The sequence below is a fragment of the Salvelinus sp. IW2-2015 genome, linkage group LG1 (assembly GCF_002910315.2).
Source record: "Salvelinus sp. IW2-2015 linkage group LG1, ASM291031v2, whole genome shotgun sequence".
Taxonomy (NCBI): domain Eukaryota; kingdom Metazoa; phylum Chordata; class Actinopteri; order Salmoniformes; family Salmonidae; genus Salvelinus; species Salvelinus sp. IW2-2015.
In genome coordinates this window covers 2,664,079-2,675,366 of record NC_036838.1, presented here as the reverse complement: position 1 = coordinate 2,675,366, position 11,288 = coordinate 2,664,079, and the positions used below count along the sequence as shown (strand labels likewise).

Here is an 11,288-nt window from a genome sequence, read left to right as displayed (position 1 = left end):
AAGTACTGTATTAGTGGGGGTAATTGGCAGCCTGGGTATGTTGCGAACAGTGTGTGTGTGTGTGTGTGTGTGTGTGTGTGTGGTGTGTGTGTGTGTGTGTGTGTGTGTGTGTGTTGTGTGTGTGTGTGTGTGTGTGTGTGTGTGTGTGTGTGTGTGTGTGTGTGTGTGGGTGTGTTGTGTGTGTGTGTGTGGTGTGTGTGTGTGTGTGTGAGAGAGAGAGAGAGAAACTGTTAGTTGATGATAGTTAGAAGGTGTCGGGCTGGAAAGAGGAAACAGGGCTTGGCGAGTCTCTACGCTCTGTACGTCGCCTGTACATTCACAAAAAGACACCAGTGGAGAGATCAAAGCAGCCCTCCACTTCAACAACACTCTAACCCCACTTCAAAGCATCCAGCCTGGGATGGGATCACTAGAGACGTCCCAGGTAAGGTCATGGTGGAAGGGGGGGAAGATGGCAGCCAGGACCCTCCCCGATGGAGAGGGGTGTAAGTGGGTCATTATGGTAATAAAATCAAAGGAGAGGTTGAATGAGGAGTGACTTGTGAACTCTGGATAATCTGCTTTAAAAGGTTTGGCTACAGAAATCTACCCACCATCTTGGGCAGCTGTGTTGAACTGAAGACACAGGGGAGAGTACGAATAGAAAGACAGATCTATTTCCTCAGTCCTTTGGGTGCCTCCCAAATGGCATGCTATTCCCTTTATTGTGCACAACGTTTAACCAGGGCCCATTGAAGTTGTGTAGCCTACTTTAAAGGCAATAGGGTGCCATTTGGGATGCAGCCGTTGAAACTAAGAAAACCAACGTTCCAAACTCAACATGACAGACTGAGGGTGTAGACCAAGACTCATTTGAGGCTGGAAAGTGACTGTCGCTTGTCTCTCTCGTCTCTGCAGCCTAAACCACCAGACAGCTTTCGCTCTAATCGCAACATTTATTCAGATCAGAACGCCCCCGAGGAGTCTCACAGATATAAAAAGACTGGCAGAGAGGGAGAGAGAGAGAGAGAGAGAAAGGATGATTGATTCAGAGAGGAATGAAAGAAAGACAGTGAGACTAACAGATTCAGAGAGAGATAAATCCCTTAAATTGAAATTTAATTGAGAGAGAGAGAGAGCGAAACAAACTAAGAGTGATTATTATTTTGTTTAGTCTTGCTATTAAGAATGAGCGCCATGGCAACCGCAATTATAGAAGGACAATAACATAAGGAGAAAGTGTGGAGGACGAGTCACAGAACCCAAACTCATCAGTGCAACGGGTGTTTCTCTGATATGCGTATACCACGCTCCACACTCTCATGCTCCAACGACGTTCTCTTGACTCCGTTCTTGTGGGGACGAGAGTGTGGAGAATGCATAAACAAGGTAATTGTACAGTTGAAGTCGAAGTTTACATACACCTTAGCCAAATACATTTAAATTCAGTTTTTCACAATTCCTGACATTTAATCAGAGTAAAACTTCCCTGTCTTAGGTCAGTTAGGATCACCACTTTATTTTAAGAATGTGAAATGTCATAATAAAAGTAGAGAGATGAATGATTTTTCAGCTTTTATTTCTTTCATCACATTCCCAGTGGGTCAGAAGTTTCATACACTCAATTAGTATTTGGTACTCTTGCACTTTTTATAGTGTTCAGCTTGCTGGCGATGAGAGAGAACGCAACAGCCAGATCTTACTCGTGACTGTCATTACGTGTGTGTGTTTGCGTTCCATGTAATTCACTTTCCTCTCAGAATTGCTGACCTTGGCTTGAAGGGAGGTCGATGAGAGTTGGGTAGAAGGGAGAGCAGTAGGCAGGTAAACACATTAAAGTGAATATACTAAATCTGGGTTGAATCAAAAAGTCGGTCCGGCTGCCCACTAGGGCAGTAAAGGTTCACCAACCCACAGTTCGGTGGTACGTATTGCGGTTTTGGGGTTACGTTGAATGTGTTACAGCAGGAAATGAGTACTTTGTCCTGTTTCTCTAGCATCTTCACAAGGTCCTTTGCTATTTCTTTGTGGCTATCTGGCTAGCTAGCGAACCGTTGTAGCTAGCCAGTTAGCCTATTGACTTATTATGGGCTTGGTTCTATGGTACGTAGGCAGGTGAACATATTAAAATTGACACAGGGCATGTATTTATTAACATATCAACCATAAAATATTTCTAGTCAGGAACATTTTACATGTGAATAAGCAGCATTTCACATTCGAGAAGTTCCCTCCGTGCTCCGTTTCGGCTACTTTGATTTGGACTCATACTCCGACCCTCCCGTGCTCCAATTTGCATGCTCGGAGCACGGTAGTATGCATAGTAATGCACATTACTTGTGTTGATCTGTATTCATACTCAAATGCACTTGCATGAACAGAAGTACAGTTATAGGCAGGCACAGTGCATTAACGTCACATACAAAATAAACTTTACAGATGTCCATGTAATGCCAGGCCAGGCAGGGGTGGGGACAGCCAGGCAGGCTATACCTCTCCCAGGCTCTACCTGCAAGGTCACTGTAAACAAGCCCTCCAGCCATCTGCCCCTCCATCTGTACCCCCACACCCCTCCAGCCAAACCAGACAGCCGTTATCCTGCTACTGGGTCTGTGTCCAAAACTCCAGAATTGCAATTACAGTGCCTACTCTCTAACATTTTCAAGCTGTTGAGGTGGAGTCAGGCAGAAATTACAAGGTGCGTTGCGAGAGAACAACAGAGTTTGGAGAGTTCTGTAATCACTTTACAGTAGACTGCATATAATGTGACAACAACAGTACTCAAAACTGAGACATATCCTTAGGGAGCAGACATCAAAGTACTAATTACGGGTGTTAAGTGTTGTTTTGTACCCCTGACTAAACCACAGCACACTACAATCTACACTCTTTTTTTTTTAGCTGTCCCCATTGGAGAACCTTTGAATATCCCTTTTTGGTCAGGTAGAACTTTTTGAATTCCACGTAGAACCATTTCCAGAGTGGGTTCTACATGGAACCCAAATAAGTTTACCTGGAACCAAAAAGGGTTCTCCTATGGGGACAGCCAAGAACCCTTTTGGAACCCTTTTTTTCTAAGAGTGTACTACTACACCTTTGGGCGTACAAATGTAGGATCTTAATTCGAGCCAGTTTGCTACAGCAGGAAAATAATCCTGCAGCAATGGGAAACATGAAAAATTCTGTGGATTTAATTAATGAAAATGTTTGTAGGATGGATACATTGTTCGTTATGGCAAATCAATTCTGAAATTCTAAATTGAAAACTAACTTCAGAAGCCTTTTGAAACTAAAATACACTAGAAGTTGCATGTCCTGCTTTGCAGGAAAATTCTGAGCAACAAGGAGTGATTAAATTAAGAATCCTACATCTGTATATCCATCCACCTGAGGGGAAGGATGGTGAGTCCAGACACTTCACAGCTGTCAGCCAAAACCTTTAGTCTAAGATGCACTATGAAGGGAATAGGGTGCCATTTGAGACAGACACAAACTTGTTGATGAGAGGAGCTATTGCATTAGCATTCTTTACTAAGCTGTTTTAGGGATGCATTTGGAGTGTCTTGAGGTTACGTCTCAGATTTCCCTAGTGTCGCTACTCTTATCTGCTAATGAATTAACGGCTAGTCTGATAAATAGGCGTAAACACATCATAGCCAACAGCCAAGGGTTGGATGTTAGAAGACACTTTACTTTGAATAGCAGGAGGATCATCATCACATTCAAGGGAACACCGGAATTCCAATATTCCATCTCAGAATTCGATATTTCTGCCTCAAAATTCCAATATTCCATTTTAGACACACATTTTCATAAGGGAGAATGGATTCGGAGAGCAATTTCCGAATTAGCAGCCTGGAGAGATCAGTCTCCGAGGGATACAGTGGGTTTAGATAAGTGTATAATCCATAATCCTGTGATGAGGGATGGGAATCATAATCCCGTGATTGACTGGGTGGTTAACCCCCGCGTCGGATCAATACAGTCTAATGTTGGGGTTAACCCTATATTGTTAGACTCACACTAATCTGCCAGCTGGTGTTACGTCCAATACTAAGCCGATACAACTGGATCCTTTGTTATAGAGAGAGAAGCTGCCTGTTGGCTGCAATCGACTCCCAGCAGATTCTGTACATTTCAGGTCTATCTCATTATCTATACATTATGGTGTGTCAAAGTCTAATCATCCGTTAAACTGCTCAGTCATCCATGTGGTATACAGATCAGTGGTTGGTATCATAAATCAACAAGTGGAACGTTCAACAGATTGATCTAGAAGAGGTGGATGGGGAGGAAAGGAGATGGAGAACATCATGACAAGGCTAGCAGAGGGTCACTGCATTTTTATTAGACTGGCTACGCAGCGATCCTGCTGCTGCTGCTACTTTGGTGGTGTGTGTGTGTGTGTGTGTGTGTGTGTGTGTGGTGTGTGTGTGTGGTGTGTGTGTGGTGTGTGTGTGTGTGTGTGTGCACCGCAGACCAGGAGGAAGAGCCAAACAAGATACAGACTAATCCCAGAAAGTGTTCACAGCTAGCTCAACGTGACCTACTTTAGAAGGCTAGCGGTTCTTATCCACAGGAGGAAAAGTGCATGCTCACCTGTTCTGAATACCTCTACTATATATATAACGGAATGCTATAGATTCTGGGGAGAAAAACTATGCACACAGACAAGTTTGGTGTTTGGGTACTCCATGCACCTCATGGTGTGAGAAATCGTATTGAATGCTGCATAACTTTTAAGTATGCGTTATTACTTGACTGTATCTAATTGAATGTGACTCTCACCTCTTATCGTCTGTGACTACTAATGTACCTGTATGATATTGTCTATGCCTCGTACCTGTACTGTGCCTGAAAGTGGTCCTGGACGAAGCTTGTGCCGCGTCCCAGGCTGGTGTGCTGCTGCTGGGCCGGAGACAGGCTCTCTCCCCTCCCCCAGCGGGCCCTGGAACAGAGAGGAGAAAAGCGTGATGTGTGAATGACCTGTATGTATACGTGCGTGGGTGTGTGTGTGTGAAACGTTAACACTGAAGCTAGAGCTGAACACCAGCAGGTAACAAGGTGTATCACCAGCAAGAATGTAAACAGGAGCGTACAATAGGACAGGTGCTAAATGAGGTGTTATGCACGTTAACACACTCTTGCACTTTTTATAGTGTTCAGCTTCGTGGCGATGAGAGAGAACGCAAACAGCCAGATCTTACCTCATGGACTGTCATTACGTGTGTGGTTTGCGTTCCATGTAATTCACTTTCCTCTCAGCATTGCTGACCTTGGCTTGAAGGGAGGTCGATGAGAGTTGGGTAGAAGGAGAGCAGTAGGCAGGTAAACACATTAAAGTGAATATACTAAATCTGGGGTGAATCAAACAAGTCGGTCCGGCTGCCCACTAGGCAGTAAAGGTTCACACAAACCCACAGTTCGTGGTACGTATTGCGGGTTTTGGGTTACGGTTCGGTTCAGGTTCAGGTTCAGTACAGCAGGAAAATGAGACACCAACTATAATGTAGTTCATTTTTGTTTCTTAAGAAATACAAAGTGTTGATATCCTGATTCCATATACAGTTGAAGTCGGAGTTTCATACAACTTAGCCAAATAATTTAAACTCAGTTTTTCACAATTCCTGACATTTAATCCAAGTAAAAATTTGCTGTCTTGGGTCAGTTAGGATCACCACTTATATTTAAGAATGTGAAATATCAGAATAATAGTAGAGAAATGATTTATTTAAGCGTTTATTTTCCTTTCATCACATTCCCACTGGGTCAGAAGTTTACATACACTCAATTAGTATTGTAGCATTGTCCTTTAAATGTTTAACTTGGGTCAAACGTTCTGCCCACAAATTTTCTATGGGATTGAAGTCAGGGCTTTGTGATGGCCACTCCAATACCTGACTTTGTTGTCCTTAACCATTTTGCCACAACTTTGGAAGTATGCTTGGATCATTGTCCATTTGGAACCATTGCAACCAAGCTTTAACTTCCTGACTTGAGATGTGTCAATATATCACAGAATTTCCTTCCTCATGATGCCATCTATTTGTGAAGTGCAACCAGCCCTCCTGCAGAAGCAGCACCCACAACATGATGCTGCCACCATCGTGCTTCACGGTTGGGATGGTGTTCTTGGGCTTGCAAGCCTCCCCCATTTACCTCCAAACACAACGATGGTCATTATGGCCAAACAGTCTATTTTTTGTTCATCAGACCAGAGGCATTTCCTCAAAGTACAATTCTGTGTCCCACATGGCAGTTGCAACCGTAGTCTGGCTTTTTTATGGTGGTGGAGCAGTGGCTTTGCTGATTTCTTTGATTTTCCCATGATGTCAAGAAAGAGGCGCTGAGTTTGAAGGTAGGCTTGAAATACTACTTTAAAGGCAATAGGGTGCCATTTGGGATGCAGCCGTTGAAACTAAGAAAACCAACGTTCCAAACTCAACATGACAGACTGAGGGTGTAGACCAAGACTCATTTGAGGCTGGAAAGTGACTGTCGCTTGTCTCTCTCGTCTCTGCAGCCTAAACCACCAGACAGCCTTCGCTCTAATCGCAAACATTTATTCAGATCAGAACGCCCCCGAGGAGTCTCACAGATATAAAAAGACTGGCAGAGAGGGAGAGAGAGAGAGAGAGAGAAAGGATGATTGATTCAGAGAGAGAATGAAAGAAAGACAGTGAGACTAACAGATTCAGAGAGAGATAAATCCCTTAAATTGAAATTTAATTGAGAGAGAGAGAGAGCGAAACAAACTAAGAGTGATTATTATTTTGTTTAGTCTTGCTATTAGAAATGAGCGCCATGGCAACCGCAATTATAGAAGGACAATAACATAAGGAGAAAGTGTGGAGGACGAGTCACAGAACCCAAACTCATCAGTGCCAACGGGTGTTTCTCGATATGCGTACTACCACGCTCCACACTCTCATGCTCCAACGACGTTCTCTTGACTACGTTCTTGTGAGGACGAGAGTGTGGAGAATGCATAAACAAGGTAGATGTACAGTTGAAGTCGGAAGTTTACATACACCTTAGCCAAATACATTTAAATTCAGTTTTTCACAATTCCTGACATTTAATCAGAGTAAAACTTCCCTGTCTTAGGTCAGTTAGGATCACCACTTTATTTTAAGAATGTGAAATGTCATAATAATAGTAGAGAGATGAATGATTATTTCAGCTTTTATTTCTTTCATCACATTCCCAGTGGGTCAGAAGTTTACATACACTCAATTAGTATTTGGTACTCTTGCACTTTTTATAGTGTTCAGCTTCGCTGGCGATGAGAGAGAACGCAAACAGCCAGATCTTACCTCGTGACTGTCATTACGTGTGTGTGTTTGCGTTCCCATGTAATTCACTTTCCTCTCAGCATTGCTGACCTTGGCTTGAAGGCGAGCATGAGAGTTGGGTAGAAGGGAGAGCAGTAGGCAGGTAACCAATTAAAGTGAATATACTAAATCTGGGTTGAATCAAAACAAGTCGGTCCGGCTGCCCACTAGGGCAGTAAGGTTCACCAACCCACAGTTCGGTGGTACGTATTGCGGTTTTTGGGGTTACGTATGAATAGTACAGTACAGCAGGAAAATGAGTACTTTTGTACCTGTTTCCTCTAGCATCTTCACAAGGTCCTTTGCTATTTCTTTGTGGCTATCTGGCTAGCTAGCGAACAGTTGTAGCTAGCCAGTTAGCCTATTGACTTATTATGGGCTTGCGTTCTATGGTACGTAGGCAGGTGAACATATTAAAATTGACACAGCATGATTTATTAACATATCACATAAAATATTCTAGTCAGGAACATTTTACATGTGAATAAGCAGCATTTCACATTCGAGAAGTTCCCTCCGTGCTCCGTTTCGGCTACTTTGATTTGGACTCATACTCCGACCCTCCCGTGCTCCAATTTGCATGCTCGGAGCACGGTAGTATGCATTTTGAGAGTAGTATGCACATTACTTGTGTTGATCTGTATTCATACTCAAATGCACTTGCATGAACAGAAGTACAGTTATAGGCAGGCACAGTGCATTAAGTCACATACAAAATAAACTTTACAGATGGTCCATGTAATGCCAGGCCAGGCAGGGGTGGGGAACAGCCAGGCAGGCTATACCTCTCCCAGGCTCTACCTGCAAGGTCACCTGTAAACAAGCCCTCCAGCCACTGCCCTCCATCTGTACCTCCCCCCACACCCCTCCAGCCAAACCAGACAGCCGTTATCCTGCTACCTGGGTCTGTGTCCAAAACTCCAGAATTGCAATTACAGTGCTACTCTCTAACATTTCAAGCTGTTGAGGTGGAGTCAGGCAGAAATTACAAGGTGCGTTGCGAGAGAAACAACAGAGTTTGGAGTAGTTCTGTAATCAATCTTACAGTAGACTGCATAATGTGACAACAACATGTACTCAACACTGAGACATATCCTTAGGGAGCAGACCATCAAAGTACTAATTACTGGTGCTTTAAGTGTTGTTTTGTAACCCCTGACTAAACACAGCACACTACAATCTACACTCTTTTTTTTTTAGCTGTCCCCATTGGAGAACCCTTTGAATATCCCTTTTTTGGCCAGGTAGAACCTTTTTGAATTCCACGTAGAACCATTTCCAGAGTGGGTTCTACATGGAACCCAAATAAGTTCTACCTGGAACCAAAAAGGGTTCTCCTATGGGGACAGCCAAAGAACCTTTTGGAACCCTTTTTTTCTAAGAGTGTACTACTACACCTTGGGCGTACAAATGTAGGATCTTAATTCGAGCCAGTTTGCTACAGCAGGAAAATAATCCTGCAGCAATGGGAAACATGAAAATAATTCTGTGGATTATAATTAATGAAAATGTTTGTAGGGATGGATACATTGTTCGTTATGGCAAATCAATTCTGAAATTTCTAAATTGAAACTACAAAACTTCAGAAGCCTTTTGAAAACTAAAATACACTAGAAGTTTGCATGTCCTGCTTTGCAGGAAAATTCTGAGCAACAAAGGAGTGATTAAATTAGAATCCTACATCTGTATATCCATCCACCTGAGGGGGAAGGATGGTGAGTCCAGACTTCACAGCTGTCAGCCAAAACCTTTAGTCTAAGTAGTGCACTATGAAGGGAATAGGGTCCATTTGAGACAAGACACAAACTTGTTGATGAGAGGAGCTATTGCATTAGCATTCTTTACTAAGCGTTTTAGGGATGCATTTGGAGTGCTTGAAGGTTACGTCTCAGATTTCCCCTAGTGTCGCTACTCTTATCTGCTAATGAATTAACGGCTAGTCTGATATAGGACGTAAACACATCATAGCCAAAGCCAAGGGGTTGGATGTTAAAGAAGACACTTTACTTTGAATAGCAGGAGGGATCATCATCACATTCAAGGGAACACCCGGAATTCCAATATTCCATCTCAGAATTCCGATATTTCTGCCTCAAAATTCCAATATTCCATTTTAGACACACATTTTTCATAAGGGAGAATGGATTCGGAGAGCAATTTCCGAATTAGCAGCCTGGAGAGATCAGTCTCCGCAGGGATACAGTGGGTTAGATAAGTGATAATCCATAATCCTGTGATGAGGGAGTGGGAATCATAATCCCGTGATTGACTGGGTGGTTAACCCCCGCGTCGGCATCAATACAGTCTAACTGTCTGGGGTTAACCCTATATTGTTAGACTCACACTAATCTGCCAGCATGGTGTTACGTCCAATACTAAGCCCGATACAACTGGAGTCCTTTGTTATAGAAAGAGAGCTGCCTGTTGGCTGCAATCGACTCCCAGCAGATTCTGTACATTTCAGGTCTAATCTCATTATCTATACAATATGGATGTGTCAAAGTCTAATCATCCGTTAAACTGCTCAGTCAATCCATGTGGTATACAGATCAGTGGTTGGTATCATAAATCAACAAGTGGAACGTTCAACAGATTGATCTAGAGAAGGTGGATGGGGAGGAAAGGAGATGGAGAACATCATGACAAGGCTAGCAGAGGGTCACTGCATTTTTATTAGACTGGCTACGCAGCGATCCTGCTGCTGCTGCTACTTTGGGTGTGTGTGTGTGTGTGTGTGTGTGTGTGTGTGTGTGTGTGTGTGTGGTGTGTGGTGTGTGTGTGTGTGTGTGGTGCACCGCAGACCAGGAGGAAAGAGCCAAACAAGATACAGACTAATCCCAGAAAGTGTTCACAGCTAGCTCAACGTGACCTACTTTAGAAGGCTAGCGGTTCTTATCACAGGAGGAAAAGTGCATGCTCACCTGTTCTGAATACCTCTACTATATATATAACGGAATGCTATAGATTCTGGGGAGAAAAAACTATGCACACAGACAAGTTTAGGTGTTTGGGTACTCCATGCACCTCATGGTGTGAGAAATCGTTATTGAATTGCTGCATAACTTTTAAGTATGCGTTATTACTTGACCTGTACTAATTGAATGTGACTCTCACCTCTTATCGTCTGTGACTACTAATGTACCTGTATGATATTGTCTATGCCTCGTACCTGTACTGTGCCTGAAAGTGGTCCTGGACGAAGCTGGTGCCGCGTCCCAGGCTGGTGTGCTGCTGCTGGCCGGAGACAGGGCTCTCCTCCCTCCACCCAGCGGGCCCTGGAACAGAGAGAGAGAAAGCGTGAATGTGTGAATGACCTGTATGTATACGTGCGTGGGTGTGTGTGTGTGAAACGTTAACACTGAAGCTAGAGCTGAACACCAGCAGGTAACAAGGTGTATCACAGCAAATGTAAACAGGAGCGTACAATAGGACAGGTGCTAAATGAGGTGTTAATGCACGTTAACACACTCTTGCACTTTTTATAGTGTTCAGCTTCGCTGGCGATGAGAGAGAACGCAAACAGCCAGACTTACCTCGTGACTGTCATTACGTGTGTGTGTTTGCGTTCCCATGTAATTCACTTTCCTCTCAGCATTGCTGACCTTGGCTTGAAGGGAGGTCGATGAGAGTTGGGTAGAAGGGAGAGCAGTAGGCAGGTAAACACATTAAAGTGAATATACTAAATCTGGGTTGAATCAAAACAAGTCGGTCCGGCTGCCCACTAGGGCAGTAAAGGTTCACACAAACCCACAGTTCGGTGGTACGTATTGCGGTTTTGGGGTTACGGTTCGGTTCAGGTTCAGGTTCAGTACAGCAGGAAAATGAGACACCAACTATAATGTAGTTCATTTTTGTTTACTTAAGAAATACAAAGTGTTGATATCCTGATTCCATATACAGTTGAAGTCGGAAGTTACATACAACTTAGCCAAATAATTTAAACTCAGTTTTTCACAATTCCTGACATTTAATCCA

The 11,288-nt window shown here is 43.4% G+C and overlaps 1 protein-coding gene across 1 annotated transcript in view; it reads right to left on the bottom strand.

Moving 5' to 3' along the window:
- usp43a (ubiquitin specific peptidase 43a) overlaps positions 1-10,979 on the bottom strand; it is an 83,376-nt gene extending 72,397 nt beyond the window's left edge. The window contains exons 1-3 of the mRNA XM_070447967.1: positions 10,916-10,979; positions 10,483-10,588; positions 4,823-4,927 (exon numbers count right to left, since the gene is read on the bottom strand). Coding sequence (XP_070304068.1) covers positions 4,823-4,927; positions 10,483-10,588; positions 10,916-10,979 — 275 coding nt within the window. The remainder of the gene's footprint in view (positions 1-4,822; positions 4,928-10,482; positions 10,589-10,915) is intronic.
- Between the last annotated feature and the right edge of the window lie 309 nt (positions 10,980-11,288).